This window comes from Condylostylus longicornis, unplaced genomic scaffold, assembly GCF_029603195.1.
Source record: "Condylostylus longicornis isolate FDR11 unplaced genomic scaffold, ASM2960319v2 ptg000064l, whole genome shotgun sequence".
NCBI classification, from domain to species: domain Eukaryota; kingdom Metazoa; phylum Arthropoda; class Insecta; order Diptera; family Dolichopodidae; genus Condylostylus; species Condylostylus longicornis.
Window position 1 is genome coordinate 502,918 of NW_026578032.1, and position 23,057 is coordinate 525,974.

The 23,057-nt window shown below is 17.3% G+C and overlaps 1 protein-coding gene across 8 annotated transcripts in view; it reads left to right on the forward strand.

The window, feature by feature from the left end:
- The window catches only part of LOC129612221 (protein kinase C-binding protein NELL1-like), a 30,626-nt gene extending 18,584 nt beyond the window's left edge, over positions 1-12,042 (forward strand). For 6 of the 8 annotated variants that reach the window (XM_055525753.1, XM_055525754.1, XM_055525748.1 and 3 more), the window contains 6 exons: positions 246-506; positions 569-907; positions 1,047-1,312; positions 1,498-1,725; positions 4,744-4,793; positions 10,811-12,042. In XM_055525753.1, coding sequence (XP_055381728.1) covers positions 246-506; positions 569-907; positions 1,047-1,312; positions 1,498-1,725; positions 4,744-4,793; positions 10,811-10,970 — 1,304 coding nt within the window. In that variant the 3' untranslated portion in view covers positions 10,971-12,042. The remainder of the gene's footprint in view (positions 1-245; positions 507-568; positions 908-1,046; positions 1,313-1,497; positions 1,726-4,743; positions 4,794-10,810) is intronic. The other 2 variants (XM_055525751.1, XM_055525752.1) reach the window with 2 other exon arrangements.
- Positions 12,043-23,057: the final 11,015 nt, after the last annotated feature.

Genomic DNA, 23,057 nt, shown 5'->3' on the forward strand with positions numbered 1-23,057 from the left:
CACTGCAAACTAAAAAACTCAATTGAATTCAAAGTTCGAATAATTTAATGATAACAACTAAAACAGAAATATGTATGTCGAATAATAATTTTAAAATTAGTAAATGTTTATGTCCATAATTTCATTATGTATATAACCGGTTTTTGGGTATTTATTATCTAAGTCTTTCTATATTCCTTCAAGATTTTATTATTTTAATTATTGAAGTAGTAAAATTGATGATTTTCATTTTATTTAATTTACAGATATCGATGAATGTGCCGAAAAAGGTGGCCTTAATGGTAATCACTGCCATTCCAATACATATTGCGTTAATACTCAAGGATCATATAAATGTGAATGTTTACCTGGTTTTACAAGAGAAACATCACTTACTTGTGTTGAAATCAACGAATGTTTATCAAATTTACATAATTGTCATGAGAATGCCAATTGCATTAATACACAAGGTTCATATAAATGTGAATGTAAACCAGGTTATATTGGTGATGGATATCATTGTGAACGTATGTTCTTCATTAAAATTTTAAATTGATTATATACAAATATATAAATTAGATTTTTTTAGCTGTATGCAATCAGACATGCTTACATGGTGGTCAATGTTACAAACCAAACGAATGCTCTTGTTGGTTAGGTTTTATTGGTGAATCATGTGAGCAGGATTTAGATGAATGTGATACGGGTCAACATAGTTGTAAAAATTCGTCAGAATGTGTCAATATGCCGGGTTGGTACTTTTGTAAATGTAAACCTGGTTATCATTCATTAGGGCCTGAATGTATTGATATTGATGAATGTTTAACTGACAAAAGTACATGTCATCCAACAGCTAAATGCATTAATACTGATGGTCATTACAGATGTGAATGTCCATTAGGCTTAGAAAACAATGAATGCAAATTAAGTAAATATTATTTGTTTAATAAAAATATTTTACTTTTATTAATTTTTTTTGATGCAATAACTTGTAAATAGTTCCACTGTCGAATGAAAATTATTTATTAAATATTGTTAAAAATATTTTTATTTCTTTCATGTTTTAGGTTGTATATTCGAAGATACTGAAATTGAAAATGGTGCTAGTGTGTTTCCTAGAAATGATCCTTGTACAAATTGCACTTGCGACAATGGAGTTATTACATGTGAAGAAATTAAATGTAATTGCTCTGCTTGGGAATCAACTCCTGAGAAAACATTGTGTTGTCCCCAGTGCAGTACAAACGCGACTTGTCAACATCAGGAATTGAAAAATGTGGTTTTCAGAAGTGGCGAAAAATGGATCTATCAATGTCAAACTTGTGAATGTTTGGTAAGTAAAAAATAAAAGTTATACTCGTATGTACCAAAAAAATACTTTTATTATTAAATTAAAACTAATGTATAAAAATGACGTTCAACACTTCAGGAATTATTATTTAATATTACGAGTATAATATGTACTTGTACAAATTCTTAAATTAAATTAATCATAATATTTTATATTTTTCTTTTAAGTTCGGTGAATTTGATTGTTGGCAACTTGAATGTCCCCCTTTGTCCTGTGACAATCCCCTGCCGTTGAAACAAGGTGATTGCTGCCAGCGATGCCCCGATGATCCTTGTAATAACTTAAAGCAAACGAGTAACATCACATCGAATTTGTGCACGTATAAAGGACATCAATTTCCTTCTGGACACATATTTAATGATCCGTCCACCCAGTGCACTACGTGTGACTGTAAAGTAAGTAGCAGTATTAAAATGAAATTTAGACTAAGGATTATTTAATTGTGAAAAATAACTTAATATGTTAATTCTGTATATAATAAGCAAAAAAAAAAAATAATTAAAAATATGCGTACATATTTTTTAATATAAATCTAAAGCAAAACGTGTTAGATTAGTTAATATTAAAAAGAGCGTATTATTATGATTTTTTAGCATAAGTTTATTATTTTGCATTATTACAATTCGAATTCTATAAATATAATAGTCTTATTTCTAATATAATTATAATATACATTTAAAGCTTATATTATAATTGTAGAAAATTAATGGAAATCATGTTTTTCAAAAATTTAAGTAAATAATAATATTTTTTTTTTATTTATAACAACTATTTTAAAATGCTACGTTAAAATATACATTTGAAACATATTAACTATTATGTAACCATCAACATAATTAAAGAAAATGTTTCAATACTTGATTGAGAATTAAAATTTCTATCGAAAGTGTACTAGAAATATTTTGATTAGGAAACTTGCTTAGAATTAGAAGTTAAAAATTAAATAAATTTTAAAGATTTTAAATTGAAAATTTTTATATATAATTTAATTAATATAGGTAGAGTATAACAAGAAAATCTAAATAATTATATAAAATTTTAAATTATGGTCTTCATATTTATTTTTAATGGGATATTTTTAAGAAATAATTTTATTAGGTTTTAAAATTTTTATAGTCTCTAATACATATAATCTTTGTTCCGTTCAGTTAATAATTAATAGCATTTATGTTATCTCATTTTATTAATCTTTTGCTTATCCAATCTTTTGTTTTAAAGAACAAGAAAAGGGATGGACAATTTTGTATAAAGTTAAAAAAATATTTCATTTTATTTTATCTTTTTTAAAAATAAACTTGATTCGTCGTATTATAGGTTATGTAGTTTTGAATAGAGGCCTTGTCCCAATTCATATATTTTTTATCACATATTCGTATTCAATTTATTGAAATTTTACAACAAAATTCAAACATTTTTATTAAAACATATATTTGGACAAAAATTGTGAGATATTTACTTTGCTTACTGAAATAAAGTAAATATTTAAATTACATAAATAATATTATAGTTTTGCTTCTTGTAAAATTATAAGAACATCTAGGTTCATAATTTCTTTAATTAATTATATGAAAGTTTAAATTTGAATTTTAGAATATTGGTTAAAAATTTGAAATAATCATTAAATAATAAATCTTTAGGGGGAATTAAAAAGGTTTTTTAGATGTCAGGGAAAATTTTCAAATATTTTAATTAAATTTGTTTTTCTTTTCCCGTTTTTTTTTTTTTTTGCATAATAAAAATACAACTTTCATTTCATTCAAATACTTTTAGTGTTATTGCTACTAAAAAGAAATTTTAAATAAAAAAATTTAATTTAAAATTGTTTTTTTTTTTTTTTTTTTAAATTCGTAGTTGCTGCATTCTCGAAATATAGTTATAATAATATAAAAAATGCGAAGAGAAATTATTCTCTTAAAATTTGTTGAAATATATACATTAGATCAGACAAAGCTTAAGATAGTGTATATAAATAGTAATTCTGTTTAATATTTATTTTAATTGTATCGCTAATTTTTATTTAATGCTATGTAATATGTAATCGTTTCTTTAAAAAAAAAAAAACAAACATTCAAATACATACATTTAAAACAATTTTTTTCAATTGAAAACGAAAGCTTGATTATATTGATCCATCTGCATTTGAAAAAAGTGCATGAGTAAATAAAAGATTCGATATCCTTCATTTCAAAAATAACAATAAATCCTTGCATGGAAAAATCTCTTTACTTTTCAATGATACCTTAATAATGTTGTATCTTCTGAATTATTTTTTTTTTTCTTTATTAAATATAAGTATAATTAGTTAAAGGACGATCGATGGTCGAATTCATTTAATGAAAAAAAGAAATATTGATTTGAAAACTAATCTAAAAACATAATTTTTTTTTTTATAATATTTTATTCTTTCTGTAAATTTTAATTTTTTTAATTGATTTATTTGTTTTTTTTTTCTTCTTTGGTTTTCATTCGAAAACAAATTTCTGCTTTTTCGTTAAATGTTTTTATAAGATTTTTATCCTAGCATTTTGTTGTATGATGCTGCTATATTCAAGGAATATTTGCAAAAATTTTTATATTAAGATCAAGTAAATTTAATTTTAAAAAAAATAAAATAAATAAATGATTCGTTATAAGTTTAATTTTGAAAAAATAATAAAAAAAATGTTTTTTTTTTTTGTATATAATTGTTCTGCATAAAATCCAAATGTCTTACGTCATAAAAATTTCCAAACCTTTTTTTATTTAAATATAAATTAAGAAATGAATTGATTTTTAAATCTCTAATTAACTTTTTGATAAATTCTGAAAAACAAATTGATTTTTTCTTATTAAATTTTCAAATTTTCAAATAAAAATTTATAATTTTATACAATTCATACTTTAAGTGATTTACTATAAAGGGGATCTAATTATTATCCTACAACCGTAAATCAATATAAATGAGGAATGGAAAAATATTTAAAATCAATGGAATATCAAATAATTATTAATTTGCAGAAATTTATTTTTATCTATATTCTCTTAACCTTTTTATCTACTTTTAGAAATTTCCTGCATTAAATTTTTTTAAAGTGACTTTATTTTATTCAATAATATTATTATTCAATAATAAAATATATTTATATTTTGAAAAATAATTCTCAATTCTGTGAATTTGGAAAAATTAAAAGAAAAAATACAATACATGGTGTATTTAAGAAACAATATCAAAACTTTTTTTTTTATTTACTTTGAAAAAATAAAATTCACAATCTTAATAATTATCAAATTTTAATAAACAAAATATATACATAGAAAATTTTTTTGATAAATAAAATTATTTTTTTTTTATAATAATTCTATATAAAAATATTAAAAAAAAAAAAAAAAAAAAAAAAATGCATAAATGTAAAATCCAATATGTGAATTTTCAGGTTCCACATTGTGCCCAACTGGTGAGCAATTCTTCGTTTTGTGTACATCGGTAAAACTTACACTTTTAATACACACATTTTAATTTTTTTGTTTTACAATTAAAAAATATAAATGCTTTAGCGCAGAATTGTGCTTATTTTCGAATTAGTTTTTCCTTTATTTATTTTTAATTAATTTATATATGAATTATATACATTAATTTATTGTTTTTTGTTTATATATATATATAAATATCATCCGATATCGTATGTTTTTTTTGTACACCTTGTATTATTTTATGATTTTTAGTGTTTTTTTTTTTTTATATTATTCATTATTTAATTTTTGTTCTTCATTTTATCACAACAAAAAAATAATTATTGTTTCTGTTGCATAATTATATTATATGTATACAAAAATATTATATTTAAATATAATATTTAAATTTATATAAATTTATTATTATATTTACTACATTTAATTTTGTATAGATATATATATATATAATATATTTGTTATTTTTGTGATATATATATATATTTTATACTATAATAATATTCAATTACTATGTTGTCTTATAAGAAAGAAATTCAAAAAGATTTTTTTTCAATTAAATTTAATTAATTTAAGTGTTATATTTATGTATTTTATTTATTCGTAAAATGCATTTAATATTTTTATGTTTATTTCTATTGGTTTTTATTTTTTCAATTTAAATCGTAAAAGATAATTGCCGAAAAAAATGAAGTTTTCTTAAGTTGTAGAAAAAAAAATTTCTATTTTAGAAATTATTTTCAATATTTCTAATTCCTTTTGTAATAATTAAAAATAAAAATATTATATAATATATACAATTTAATTATATAAATAATTCTTTGATAAATATATTTTTTTAAGAGGGGGAAATGTAAGTAGTTAATATTGTTGATAAAAAAAAAAAAACAAAACAAAAAATGAATTTTAGTAACTCTATTCTGTTTGCTGTTTTTTTTTTTTTGAAATTTTCAAAATTAAAGAAACAAAAATTCCAATTATAATCATATTAAATTCGGAAATTTTTCAATTTTTTTAATTAAATTTTCATTACATTCCATATATATATATATATATATATATTAGATAGGTTTTTAAATATATATTTTATTTTCATACCTTTTCCTATATTAAAGTAGAATTCTATTAATATTAATTTTTTTTCTTTTTAATTATATTTTTTTTGGGGTAGGGAGGAAATTATTTAATATTCGTCTTTTTGTAGAGTTTAGTAATCAAACCAATCATATTTAAAATGCAAAATAATAATATCAAATGTTTTAGTAAATAAAAAATATTCTTTTGTTTTATTTTGAATTTTTTTTTAGAATAAAAAATTCGAAAAACAAAAAAAAATTCATAATTTTTAAAAGTTCCTTTCCTTCTTTATCGTTTTATTATACTAACTAAATTTTTATTTAAATAATGTATTTAAATGTTTACAAATTTAAATTGTTCTTAAAAATTACTATATTTACTTTTTAAAAATAATTTAAAATTATAAAATTTCTTTTTAAATACAAAAAATTCTAAAAAATAATTAATTCATTATTAAAATATTAAAAAAGTTTTATAAAAAAAAATGTAATTAAAAAATTAAATATATAAAATTATAAAATAAAAAAATTTACAAAAATTTCTTTGAAATATAATAATTTAAAAGAAGAAATATTTCTTATATTTCGTTAATTTTCTATTAATTATTATGATCCTATTTACATTAAATTATTACACCATGATTACTTCAAAAAGAAATTATTTATTTTGTTTTTTTATTATATTAAATATGAAAAAATTTTTAGAAATTTATAATTTTAAAAGTTGGATACAGTAAAATAGGTACAAATTAATTTTAAAATTGAAATTTTTGTTTTTTTTTTTTTTATATACACTGTACAAATTGAAAATAGAATATTGTTTTTTACTTTAAAAATTTGAACAAAGATATAACACTTTTTTTTTCAATATTTGCATATTAAAAATTGTAAACTATTAAAATTGTAATATTCAATTATTATAAATCATAAATACAATTTAAAAAACTTTTTATATTTCATACTGTATCATATTTGATATGCACAATTCTATTCATATAATTTATTCTATAATATTCTCAAAAATTATAATGTAAATTAAAAACATTAAAATTTTATTTGAATACTCTTTAAGTACAAAATAATAGATAAGAATAAATTTGTAAACATTGTCATATATTTCGTAGATTATTGGACTTATTGATATAATTAATAAATTTTCAATAATTTAGTAATTCAAAATTTTTAAAAGTTATAACTATACTCGTATGAGTAAGTTTTATATCTTGTATATTTTAAAGCAATGTATTAAATACTCTAATTAAAGTAGTAATACTTAAGTATTATTTACATATGTAGCTAAATGGCTTTTTTTTTTGTAAATTACTTGAAAAATTTACAAAATTCTGTTTTACAATAACCCTTTTTTTTAATGATGACAGCTTTTAAATTCATAAATTTCTCTCGTATAGATCCTTTCTTGATTATTTTAAAATATAAAATATTAAAATAATTTTTGATAAAAAAAAATAAGATTTATTTTACTTAAATAATTTATTATATGTTTTGTCATTAATAAATTTATTATACATAATAATATATTTTCACAAAAGTAACAGTATAAATTGACTCATTCAGGATTATAAATTATTAATATTAAAGTCAATCAATATAAGAGTTATGTTCTTTTTTATGTGGAGTTAAAATACCTTCTTCTTTAGACCCCGCAACTAATTTTTAATTTTCTTTTTGTTGTAAAAATAAAAATCCATTTTTTCTTTACACAATTAAAAAAAATAAATTAAACTTTACAATGTAAAATCAAACACTTTTTCAACGTAACGAAACAAGAAGAAGTCCTGAACTTGTCAATAAAATTTAAATAAAATTGAAATTAAATTTTAATTCTGATAAATTGCTTTTAAAAATTATTTAATTTTTCATAATTTCTTCGTCATTTCAGCTTCTTTTATATTATTATTATATAATTTTGTATTATTTTATGTACACACTAGATTTTGCTATTTAAATGAAATTATATAAATAATATTATTTTTCTTTAAATTTTTCAACATTAGAAACATAAAATCACACAAAAAGTATTAAACTATTTTTTTTAAGATCACAAAATATTCATAACTCTCTATTTATCTTTTTTCAAAACAAAATATTTTAAGCTTTTGGCAAATTGTAGTAAAAATTAAAACGAATTTAAAAAAATTATATTACAAAAAAAAAAAAAAAAATTAACATATATTTTTTCTCTTTTCTTTGTAGTAAAAATCCTATATAATTTAATATTTAAAAAATTTGACAAAACTATTGAAAAAAATTTATAAATGAAAATGGAGTATAAACCTTCTTTTTAGTTCCCTTTTAAATAATATAGCACAAAAATTTAATACAAAAATATTTTGAATAAATTTTAATGCCTAAAATTACACAAAAACAAAACAAAATTTTAAAATTAATTTACACATTTATTTTATTAGTTTAGTTTATTAATCTAGTTTCTTTTTATAATTCGAATTTTAATAAAAAAAAATTTATTGTAATTATTTTTTTATTTATTTATTTACACATTTTTGATAGTCTGTTTTGTTACAATTAATTTCAATTGGTTTTTAGCTATTTTTAAAAATAATTCAAATTGCTTTATTTTAAATTTATATCAAATTAAGTTTAATTTTATGTGAAAAGATATGAAAATTTTTATAAATTTTTTCATAAATTTTTAATAAATTATTTATTAATTTCTTAATGTTAGATATAAGCGAAAAATTAGAATTATAATTACTGATACATAGATCTAATTTCACTATTCTTAGAATATTATTATATAATTAATTTAATTGTTTAATAAAATATTTAATATGAAATTTATATTTTTAAGACTTTAGTCTTAAAATAGCATCATTAATGTATTATTCATATTAAATTTTCTTACCCATCTCTTTACTACATTACATTTTCTGAATTCATATAGTTTGCAAATAGAAAAAAAAATATAAAATCATAGAGTGTTTCCTTAATTCTAAATTGGTATTCGATTGAATATCGAAAAAACGAAATAATGAAATTTTTATATTGTTTTTAAGATATTTTTAATAATGTTATGTAATCAGTTCGAATTCGAATTATAATTAAAATAGAACATAAAAATAGTTTAACAACATTGTAGTTTTTTAAGATTATACCTTTATGAATTTGTCAGAAAATCAGTTCTGACACAATTAATATTCTTGTATCGAACAATTATATTTAAAGTATATGAGTATAGCATGGAAATAGTTGATATTATAAATTGTTTATATAAAAATTTTAAAAAAGAAATTACAATTTCAGAATCGTATATATCGTTTCATATAGAACATAACTTAAATAAGATGTTATAGCAAAATTACTCCTTATAACAAATTATTAAAATTAGCAATTCAACTATAAAATTCTTTAAGAACAAATAATTATGTTTTTGAGGTTTGAAAAATTTGAAAGATAGCACATTTCTTTTTCAATGTTATAAGAAAAAAGGACAATACGTAGATGTTTTGTACCCAGAACCCGAAAAATAAACACTAAGCACACAATCCAAACATTATTATTTAACAGTTTATATTGTATTATTCGAATAAATAAGAAAAAAATTAACACAATAAACTCTAAGTTCTTGAAACATTTTCATTTCATTATTCAAAAAATTATATAAATTCATTTTTTATTGCATAATCATAAGTAAATAATTTTCGTTGTTTTTTTCTTTTTTCCAAATATTCAATAATTTTTAAATTTATGAAAATATTCTCAAAAAAGAAATTCCAGATAAAAGTAATCTTGGTGAAATAAATTTTTTGTGTAAATTATTAATTTTAAATTTTTTTTTTTACAATTATTACATAAATAAATAATTAAATAAATACCATGATTAATAAAATATTCAATAATATAATATTGTCAGATTTCTTTACATCATTTAAATTTCGTAAAATTTTTCTTCTTTAATTACTAGAAGACTAGAGAATGTGGAAGTATTAATCAATTTTTTAAATAAAATGCAAAAGTCAAAGAAATTTATTAATATACAATATAAATTAATTGATAAAAAGTTTATGTTATGGAAAATAAAAGTTGAAATAAAAAAATTTTAAAAAAAGGTTAATGATTTTTAGAAAAAAAAAACAAAAATAATTAAAAACTTATTAAAAGTTTTTTTTGTTAATAATTATATATTTATTTGTTACCGCAGCCATTACGTACCGAGTACACAATAATATTTATATATTAAATACAACCGACTGTACACATGTCACTTCCAAAATCACACAAATTCAAACTAAAGTCATACAAATACATTTTTTTAAATCTCTTCTCAATAGTTTTTATGAAAATTTTTTGTAACATACCATACTGTACATTATGTGTTGTTTTTTTATGTTATTCATTAAAAAAAATTTAATTCTCTATCAGCGGAGAGTTAATTCTGAGCCGAAACACTTTAAATATGTGTTTACAATTTAAACGTACGTAATGGGGCGGATATGATTGCAATTTAATCAAATGATTTTCTATTAAAAATTAAAATGTTATATTATCTACAACTATTTTATTATGTCCGTGTATAAAAATATTATAATATGTGTGGTTTAAAAGTTGTTTTCCTTTTTCTACCTTCTGTTCTTTATTCTTTTATTTAATTTCCTTTTTTTTTTTCATTCTTACTTTAGCTCAATATTTATTTTCTGCCGTGAATGCACGCTTTAAGAATTTATTTTTTTAAAGCACGAATTATATTCTAGATATACAAATTGAAATTGAATAAAAAAAATAAAAAAAATAAAAATATATTTTTTGAAGTTATTATATTTTTTCTTAATGCACCAAAATCACACTTTATACAAAATATTTTATAATTAATTTCTTTTAAAAATTTACTTTTTCTAAAAATATTTTTCTATTATAACTAATATATAATCATTTTTTGTTTTTTTTTGTATCGTTTTCATTTTATCATCATACATTTTAGGACGGTGAACTCTATTGTAGCGTTAACAATTCTTGCACTAATCTGGATAATGAAATCATTGAATTACCCGCCCAAAATTCCAGTGTATCATCTACCCCCGCTAAAGATGTTTCTAACGATAATTCAACACAGGAAACATCAACATCAAAAGAGAAGTTAATTATTGAAACTTAAGGATTAATTAATTAATTAATAAAAAAAAAAATGAAAAACAAGTAAAAAAAAAAAATTAGGAAAACAAACAAATATAAAAACAATTGAAAACAAAATAATCAACTAACGAACTTTGGTTACTGTTAAAACTGTCGATAATCAATCATAAAATAATAATTAATAATTAAAAATAATAATAATAAAAAAAAAGAAAAATAAAAAAAAAATATGAAAAAATCATAGAAAACAAAAAATATTTACACCAAGCGTACTAAAACAAAATTTAAATAAAGAAAGCAAAGTTATAAATTACAAAATTGAATTCAAAAAAAAAAAAAGGAAAGAAAAAGGAAAAATTCAAGTGTCTACTATCTTTTTATGTCATAACATAATTATAATTGCGATTTAAGAATAGTTTTCCTACTTTCGTCAAAGCCAAAAATAAATCAGCCTAAAAAATTAATAGCTGGCAATGTTTAACCTAGACCTGGCAATGTTTAAAATTTATTATGCAAATGAAAAATTATAACCGTAAAATAATATTACAAAATTTAGCATAAATAAATGTGGCGGAAGTATGCGATTACAATAAATTGAAAACTCGCAATGCAACATGCAATCAAAAGAATTTCTTTTTCAATTATAAGATTGGTTAATGAATTTAAAATTTAAAATTTTTTGTATTTGAAAACATTTCGTGTTTATTTTACACTAATTTCTGTAATATTTTTTTTATAATTTTATGTTTTTTATTTATTTTGTTAGTAAAAACAAGATATTAATTATATTAATATCTGTTAATAATAATGTATGACATTGTTAAAACAATTTTGCCTCTAATTAAAATGTAATTCTTACACTAAGTTTTGACCTATTCAATAATATAATTTCAATTGCTGATTAAATTAGATTATAGATTATTTTCATTTAGTTGGAATACCTTTTATTTTTATAATTAAAAAAATAAATATTATTTTAAATAAATATTTATGGGTGCATTTAGAAATTATATTTTATAAATGATGTTAAAACATAATTTAAAATTTTATACTACACAAATTTTATTGTTTCATTTCTTATAAATTCATTCATTTATTTGCACCAAAAATAAAAATATTCAATTCAATAATTCTATCATTTTTAAATTTTATGAAAATGTTGATTTCAAAATTAAATTGTATATTGTTCATTTAACTAATTACATATTTTTTTTATTAAAAATCTGAAATTTTAGGCAAATGAATTTTTATAACAAAATTGTAATATTAAATTATTATGTTATGATTAAAAATAATAATGTATGACATAAATTAATTGTAGAAACTAATTATAGAAAAAAAAAATTTCTAATATAAAAATCAAAACACATAAAGATATAAAATAATAAAGATAGGAGTTTATTAAAGTAATTGAGAAGAAAAAAAGGAATCTTTAGTTTTTTTTTTTTAATTTAAAAAAAAATTTATGAATAAGTTGAATAAGTTATACATATTTATTTTGTGTTGATTATAAAAATATTTATGTGTATATATATTAAAATATATATACATATATTGATATACAATTATGTATACATGTAAAATATATTAGAATGTTTGTGTTTTGTAGATATTTAGATCTAGATCTAACCTATAATTATTATATATAATTTTATATCGAGATAAGTTTTTACTACAAAAACTCGTTTTAGTGGTTCAATATTTAAAAAATAATAACTAGTAATATAATTAAAGTATGTTGTAAAATACAAGTAAAAATAAAAACAAAAAAAAAACATCAAAATAATTTTAAAAATTGGAAAATAATAAAACAACAAAATTTAATATTTTAATTCGCAAAAATTATTAATTTTTTTTTTTTTATTTCTTGTTATTTATAATTATGTTTATTTTAAGATGTAATTTTCTTTTCTAATTTTGTATAATACATGTTTTTAATACATAAAATTAACAAAAAAAAATTTATACATTAAATAATGTACAATAATAAAATAAATATACACGCATCTTTTAAGCATAATATGTATATATTTAAATGAATAAGTATAAATATGTTTAATACATAATAATATAATAATAATTACTTATATATATATTTATATAATAATTGTATTTATAAAAAAAATAATAATTACTTTAAATATATATATATATATATATATATTAATATATAAATATTACTGAATATAGGAGAAATATGTGAAAAAAAATTCTTGGTAGTTATCGTTGGTAAACGTAATATTTACCTTCGAATTTTTTTCCAAAAAATTAAAAAAAAAAATGACTGGCAATTTACATTATAACAAAATAAAATTTATCGAAAATAGCCAGCAATTATAGATATTTATGGTTATGTTTAGAGTTCAAATTATACATAAACTGCAACGTCAATAACATTTAAAAAAAATATTTAAAATAAAAAACAAATTAAGAATTTTTATTAAAAATCCTACAAAACAAAATTTAATTGTCGAATAGTAAAAAATTATTTGAATATTTAAGATCAAGATCAAAACCGATTTCCTTAAATCCGAAGAAAGTTGCAAATTGAGAAAAAAATCGTAAAATACATATTTTTTTATTAAAAAATTTTTTGTAAAACAAATTATATGTTTTGCTTCGAAGTTGATATTTTCCTTTATATTGAATTTATATTTTATATTTATTCAAGACTTTATGTATTTTTTTACAAAGTTTTAGTTCTTAATAACATGAAAATATCATTTATAGAATTTTATCTATTAGTTATTTAATAAGACAAAAATTGTTTGAAATTTTAATTTTAAACTCCAATTAAATTAATATTAAACTTCTTCTTGGAATCTCATTTTGCAACTCTGAAACAAACAAATTTTAATGTATTTATAAACAAATTCTGCTATTAAAATTTATTACTATACACATTTGAAATTTATTCAAAAGTAATATGAAAATATTGAAAAAGTGTTGTATGAAACTCTATAATTAAAAAATTTATAATAAAATAAAATCAAAACAAAAATTTAATCATAAAGAAAATCAAAAAAAATCAAAAATTTAAAAATTATGTATTTGCATAATATTTGTTTTAATATTGTTATAATTCTCTGTTTTTAAAATAATTTAATTAAGAGCCTTATATTAATGCACCAAATGAAACTAAGAATCAAATTTATTAGTGTTACTTATTATTTAACAAGAAAATTGTTTAAATTAAAATATTTTTTTTTTGTTTCTTTTTTGCTTTTTCTTTTTCAATTGAAACCTCAGTTTTAAAAATATTAAAAATTAAGAAAAATATTGGTATTTTTCGTACCACTAAAAGGATTATTAATATTTTTCTAATTTTTATTTTCAATTGAACTTGAATATCGAAATGTCGGCCTAGTACAACAGTTTTAAGTATCAAATGTATAAAATTTTTGTATTTAAAAAAAAATAAATACTTACTTTTCATTTTAAAATTGTCTATAAAAATGCACTATAACTAAGATTTAAACAATTTGTGCAAATTCTTATATTTTTTTGTAAAAATTTTTAATGCAAACGAATACATAAAATACAATTTTGTAAAGTTTTTTGTGCTATGATAAATTTTCTAATTATTTTCTTATCAAATAAATCGTATTTCAATTAATTTTTCTATTAAAATATTTAGATTATTTTGAAAAATCAACTTAGTTACTTATTCAATTAAGTTAATCTTTATTCAATTATAATTTAATTCCTTATAAAACAAAAATTTTTTATTAAAGTATCATATTTGAACTACTATTAAATATAAAAATTTGGTATTAATTAAGTTGAATTTAAGATTTAAAAAAAAAAACTTAAAAAAAAAAACTGTTTAAATATAATCAAAAGAAATTTGCACCAGAGAGAAATTCATTCTAATAATAAAATGAGTTTTGTATAATCAAATTCTTAAAGAATATTAAAAAAAGAAAATGAAAATTGATATATGTGGATGCTCTGAAATTTTGTAAAAAAAATTTCAAAAACAAAGGAAAAAAACGAAATATTTTTAATTTAGAAATAAATGGAAAACATAATACAATATAAGTGTAATTAAAAGAAAAAAAGATAATAAGTGTAAACCTTTATGGCAAGAGGTATAAATTGAAACTTGGAAGCACAACTGTCGCCTATTATTTACAATAAAAAAACATAAAAATTTAAATTAAATAAAAGTTCATATTAATAAAATATTTTACTGGATATATTATATTAAAATCAAACTAAAAAAATATGTAATTATATATATATATATATATATATATGTAAATATAAATATATATAATAAGAAGTAAAAAGATATAAAACGAAAATAGAAACCTTTTTAATAAAAAATTCTGAAATGTTAACGAATGTCGCATTGAAATACATTTAAAATGTTTAAATACATTTCATACATTTTCAATTCGATGTTCTCCAATCATACATGTTTGATTTTCCTTTTTATTTTCATTACAACAAAAGAAAAGTTATATACCAAAATATTTAAATTTAAGTATTAAAATAATAAAAATTGAAATTGCATAAATGTAAGGAAAATTTGAATTGTAATTACAAACAAAAAAAAGAAAAAAAAAATTAACAAAAAAACAAGGAAAAAAAATTATGTTTAAGAAAAATCACTTATTTTGGAATTTGTTGTAGCAATTTTATTAAGCTTTGGGGAAAAAAAAAATTGAAATGGTAAAATTAAAAATTATATACAAAAAGTAATATATAAAATAAATTAATAGAAATATAAATTTTAGAACATTTTCTGTGAAAATGTGCTGACTGAAACCGAAAATCAACATAAAACAAATTGTTTAGTTCAGTTGTTACACATATTTAGAAGAAAAATAAAAGTTATAACCACACATATGATTTAAAATATAATATGTTAAAAATAAAAAAGGCAAAAATTTAAAGTCGTAAATCAAAATGTATGTTGTTTAAATTTGTTTAAACAACATTTATTGCGAAAATATTTAAAATCCCATAAAATTCAAATTAAGTAACAAAATTAAATTCTTAATGAAACAAAAATTTACCTACTTATATATTTATTATCAAAAGAAAAGAGGAAATTGTATACTTTAATGGGATGAGGCAAATTATTTTTTATACTCTTTTTTTTTTCTATTTTTTTCTTCATAGCTTTCTTGCCCTTTCGTTGCATATTGTTAGATTAAATATTATTAATTTTTTTAATTTAAATCATAAGTTCAATTGAAAGTTGCTTTTGGCCTTATTACAAAAAAAAAAAATATTAAATTAAAATTATATTAGGAAAGAGATGTGACATCAAACTTTTTACAGGTGGTATAGGTATATCGCATATTAAAACTAATTAGACTTACAAAAAAATTAAAAAATACCATCATAAGAAAAATCCATCAAAATAAGTTTAAAAAATTAATAAAAAAAAAAAAAACAAGAACCTGTATGTACATAAAATTTTTGTAAATTTTTGTTCCTTTTTCTATAAAATGCATGACTTTTTATTTTATTATAGAAATATATCTATTCTTAAAATAATTTACATTTTCAAAACCAAAAAAAAAAAATGATAATAAATTTGACATAATTAATTAATTAATTAAGAACATATAATCATATTAATCTATAATTATCAACAAAAAAATAAAAAAAAAATTTAATGTTTTCTTTATCTAAATGCATTTTGCACCTATTATCAATATTAAATCTTAATAAATTAAACAAACAAAAATAAATAAAAGAAAAAATGAAAAAAAAAAAAAATACCAAAAATTTAAAATACACTGATTATTTTTTTCAATAAATGATAAAAAATATTAAAATTAATAATAAAAACATTTAAAAAATTATCAGTAGCAATTTTTTGCATTTTTATTTTTTCAATTCAAATATTTCATATTTAAGAAAAAACATATCGTTTTTATCTAAAAATTTAATGCAGTTAATTTTTTTTCTATTATAAAATAAGAAAATTTGTATTAAAAATATAAATAATATATACAATGTAAAAAATAAAAATGGGAAAACTTATTATAAATTAAAAAAATATATATTCAGTCTTTTTGTTTTTTAATTACATTAATAATATATACATACCTGTTTTTATTATCTATATAACAGTATAACACATTTCTTGAATAAAGATAAATTATTATTAAAAATGATATTCAACAAAAAAAGAGAAATATTTTAGTATTAAAATAAATAAGAAATTAAAACAAATAATTCGGATTTTATTACGAATTTCAAAAATAATAAACCTTTCCCGAATATAATATAAAAATTTATATATTCTTTAAGACCCATAACTTTAAATGATGGAATATTATTCAAAAATATTGTAAAAAATTTTCAGAAAAAGAAATTCAAATTTAGAAAATGATTTTATTTATTGAAAATTAAAAAAAATTTTTAATAATATTCTATCATTTCAAGTGATTGATGCATTTTATAATATATTAATTTATTATATTAATTAATCATCATACCATTTTTAATAAATATTTACATTGTAATTATTTAATATAATATTTAAATGCTTAACGGAATTGTACACATATTATTTTAATTAAATTATATACGATATATTTAATTTGTTTTTTTTTTTATATTTTGTAAATTTTTACGAATTCTTTTTGAGTTTTAAAAAATTTTTCTTTTAAATACCATAACAAATTTATAGTAAAATTAAACATTTAACAAATAATATTGGTAAAAAATTTGAAATTATTGTTCCTTACGATTAATCAGTGTATTTAATTTTTTTCTATCTATTTCTTATTCTCTATAGCTATATATTTATCTATACTATAATCTATTTTATAAATATTTATTTTAATTTATTTCTTTTATTTTTGTTTTTGTGATTTCTATAAACTAAAATAAACTATAAATAAAATATTCAAAATCAATCGCAAAATATGACAAAATGAAAAAAAAAAAAAGTAAAAAACGCAAATGAAAAATTTAAATTAAAAAAGAAACAAAAAACCTTTTGGGTTTTTTATTCAGCATGTGTCGTACCTAAATAAATTGCATAAATTTAATATACTATAAAACATATATTTATATATTTAAAAACAAAAATACCACAATACTAGTAAAACAAAATTTATTAAAATAAATTAAACAGAAAACATTAAAATATAATAAAAGTTAATAAATAGATTATATTACAATTATTTATATATATATATATATATATATATATTTATATTACTGTACATACACATAATACAATAAAAATATAATAAAATGTAATTTGTACATGTGTTACAAAAAGAAAACAAAAATAAAAAACAGTCAAAGGATTTAATTAAAATTTAAAAATAAAAATTATTGATGACGACATTGCAATAATTACATAGTTGAATAAATTTTACTCCAAAAACTAATGCAGATTTTATTTTTTTTTAAATTTTTAATATTTTTGTTTTCTTATTTCTTTAAAAAAAATCTATTTTGGTTTTCTTTTTAATTTTATTTGGAAAATCAAAACATTTAACAAAATAAAAACATGATTATTAACAATTATATATGAATATATATATATATATTTATATGTATATATGTATAACAAGAACTTTGAACAGAAATTATTAGATTTTAGATGTAGTATTAACAAAAAAAAAAATAATGAAAAAAAAATTATAAATAAAAATAAAAAATTAATAAATTGTATCATTATGCGATTAAGAATTAAATATCTAGTGCCTTATTAATTTTTTTGGCCATTGTGCGAAGACAAGATATAAAAAAACAAAATGTAAAATTTAGTTTAATTGATTTTTAGTGTTTTTTTTTTTCAATTTTTTGTATTTTTTTTTTATATAAATTCTCCTTGAATATTTTATAAATTGAGCAGCTCCCTTTCGCAGCTAAAATATTAATATAAAATTATTTGACTCAAGCTATAGTAGTATGTATTAAATTAATAAAGAATTGAAGAATCAACGAAATAAATAAACAAAACAAATAAAAACATCGAAATGATTTAATTGCATTTATAAAATAAAATAACAATTACTTTTGTTTTAAGTTAAATCAGAAAATAAATTTTATAATTTATTTTTAATTAAAAATTTTAAAAGATTTTTTTCTTCTTTTGCAAATAAAGAAAAATTTTCAAGGAGTTCAAAAAAATGCATTTGAAATATATATATATATATATATATATATATATATATATATATATAAATATAATATATTATATATACAATATGTATTAATAAATATATTTATGTATAATAAAAATAAATTTAATATAAATTGTGATTTTACAACTTAAGTAGAAAATTTGTTAAATTTTTTTTTTGTAGAAAATTTCAATCATGCTTTAATAATATTTTCTTATTTCTTTTAAATAAAAAAAATTTTTTTTAATCAAATATTTCAACTTTAAATAATATAATTAAAAATTTTTTTTATAATATTTATATTTTGGGTTTTTTTTTTATTAAAACTATGTATTTTTTTTTTTCTTTTTTAAATTCACTAACTTTCGTTGTAAAGCCAATATTTAAAAATACATAATATTACGAGTACATATTATGTATAATATCAATCATAAGTTATTTATATACAAATATATATAATATACAATAAAAGATATAGAATTGAAGAAAACCAATATTAATATTTTACTGGGATAACATTATAAACATTATTGTATTTACATGTTATATAACAATTATATTTATAATGTATGCATATTTTGTCATGGTATTTTAAATACAAAAATATTTTATATTTGATGATAATGAATAATTAAAATAATAATTACAAAGAAAAAAAAAACGAAAGAAAAGAAATAAACAAAAACAAATTAGAAATTTTAGAAATATAAAATTTAAAAAAATTTTGAAAATATTAAAAAAAAATAATAATAATAATGTCAAAATGAAACAATATTTTTTAATTTCGTTTAAATTAAGATATTGAATGAAATCAATAAATATACTTACTTATTAATAAATCAACAAAAGAAAATATTAACTAAAGGTAAAATATTAATTAATAGATGCCAACAAAATTGATAAAATAAATAAAAAAATTAATGTTTTTACACAAAATAAAAAAAAAAAACAACAAAGTTATTAATTAAAATATTAGACAAAAAAAAAAATAAATTAAAAAAAAAGTAATTTTCTCAAATTCTAAATTCAAAAAAAAAAAATAAAATTTAATAATTTAGTCAATTTTATATTAAAAAGAATAAGATTTCACTGCTCAATTATAAAGAATTTTTATGTAAAATACATAAATAAATAATTTCCATAAAAAGAAAATTTTAATTGACAAAAAAAAATTAAGTATATAAAGGAAAATAAAACATTAAAATTTATCGTAAATTTTAAAATATGCACTTATATTTTAAAATAAAAATTATTTTTTTACTAAAATGACTGATTTAATCAAAAGTCAATTAGTAAACTACTTTAAATTAGAATTTATTAATCATTTTTTTTTATAATTGTATTTTAGCGAAATATTTTTAATTTTTATTTAAATTACACATTTTTTTTTTTATAAACATCAAAATTTAATAAAATTAGTAATATTAATTAAATTCTTAATTTTTTTTTTTATATTTTTTTTTTTTTGGAAAATACAAGCGATACAATATTAAAGTATATTACACATATTTCGAAAATGCAGCTATATTATAAAGCAGCTATATTAAAAAATAATTATTAAATACTTAATAAAATAAAAGCTCATCTATACAAAAATAATTATTAACTATAAATATTATTATAATCTATATATTTATTATATAAATTTCAAAAAAGAAAAAAAAAAAAACAAAAAATAACTTAGAAAAAAAAAAAATATCTATATTAAATTTTTAAGTTTATTTGAATACTAAAAAAATTTTCCTAATTATTATTTTTAAATTTTGTATCGCAATTTCGATTTTCAAAGATTTTTAAACCCATATATTATTTTCTAAAATGTATCATATTATTGTTGGTAGAATATTATTCAATTAATATTTATTTATGTTTTCAATATTATAATTTCAAAATTCAACATTAATTTTGATTTATTAATTATTTTATTTCATTATATTATTTATTTGTTCTATTTGAATAATAATCTAATCACTTTATATGATGGTAATTAAATTATATTTATTTTAATATATATATATATATAATGGGTATTCACTGATTAGTTCAAAATATCTTGTATCAATGTATTGATGTATCAGAGTAAAGTTTTGCAAAACTGCTACAATAACAATTTGTATGTAAAAAAAAAAATTCCCTCACTAGTGAGTAATGTGCTCTGCTAAAACGTTGTCTATAAATTTTTTTGTTCCTCAAGCAAATTTCTAAAAATGACATTTAAAAAAAAAGAAATAATTTGTGAATTTAAAAAAAAATTAAATAAATTTTCTTAAATATTTTCGAACTATAAATAAAATTAAAAAAATATACTTAATGATTGTAAATTTTTTGTTGCAATTTTATATCGAAAATTTTCTTCGGTCGTTCACTAGTTCGAGGAAAATTATTTTTATTTTCCTCTTTTTTTTTTTTGTTTTGCACTAAAAACGTCAATATGTTAAAACCTCTTTAATTTATATAATTTATATAATTGAAAAATATTTAATAAAAAATTTTATATTATGCTTTAATACTCTAATAATTATATATAATGAAACAAAGTATGAATTATCCAGAATATATTAGGAAAAAACAGAATATTAACAAAATTTATTTATAAAAAAAAATTTTAAATTTTTAAAAAATAAAATAAAAAAAAAAATTGTTTCTATTTGTTTTTGCAGTGTTCTTATTACTATAATTTCTCTTGCAATTAATTAATTAATTTTATTAAATTAAAAACAAAATATCATAAATATTGTTCGTTCCTAAAAAAAACATAAATGAAAAAAAAAATAATAATATGCATAATATGTGAAAATAAAAATTTATAATGACAATAATGATAAAAAAATTAGATCAAATAACATTTTTCTTAATTTTTGATGTTTTTTTTTTTAATTATTGTTAATTTAATTTTTTCATTTTTTTTTAAATAAAAATTAAATAATTGAATAAAAATATTTTATAAATAAATCATAAAAAAAAATTTTTTTTTTTTTTTGTAAAAATAATAATTGTCATTCCATATATAAGTATATATATACATATATATATTTTTTAAATAATTTTATTGTATTTTAATTTTTTTTCCTTTGTTTTAATTTTCATATAATAATATATACCACATATTTTAAATAAAATATCCAACTATAAAAATATTGTTTTTTTTTTAAGGTAGAATTTAAAAACTATATATATAAACAAATTATATATATATTATACGTATACAAAACAAAAAATAAATATAAATGAAATTATATTTGCATAAATCTATAATATTCATAATTGTATGTATGTACATATATATATAAATGACTTGTATATTATATTATAAAATAAAAGAAAAAAAAGGGACAGTAAAAAAATGAATAATCAAGTGTAGATTATTGCAATTGCATAGAAATAATAAAAAAAAAAACAAATAAATTTACCAAAAATAAAAGAAAAAAATTTTTCTATTTGAATAAAAAAAAAAAAATTGAAGAATACAAAAATTCATTGCTACATTTTCATGACTAAATTCACAAAAACAAAAAAAAAAAACAAAAACAAAAAAAAATCAAAAATAATAAAAAAATGAAAAATTTCACGTTTTTTTTTTTTTTTTATTGGGTATAATAAATTAAAAAAAAAATAATCATTTTTTTTTTTCCGTTTTTAAAAAATCCATGTAAAAAAAATTTATCAATTATAAAAATAAGTAAAAAAAAAAAAATACTAAAACCAAATTTCAAGCAGTATTAAATGCGATAGAATTTTATCACCTGAAGAAAAAAAAAATTACTTTAATGTTATTGGAATATATTGATGAAAAGCAAAAATAAAAATAAAAAAATATATATATATCTCTTAATGTGTTTTATTTTAAAATGATATTACCGAATACGGCGATTTCGTTAACTTATAAATTTCTCTGGAACTGGATTTGGTACCACACCTGACGATAACGTATTCGTCGATGTTTTTTTTATATATACTCAATTTTCGAGAAGTGCGCATACATATGTG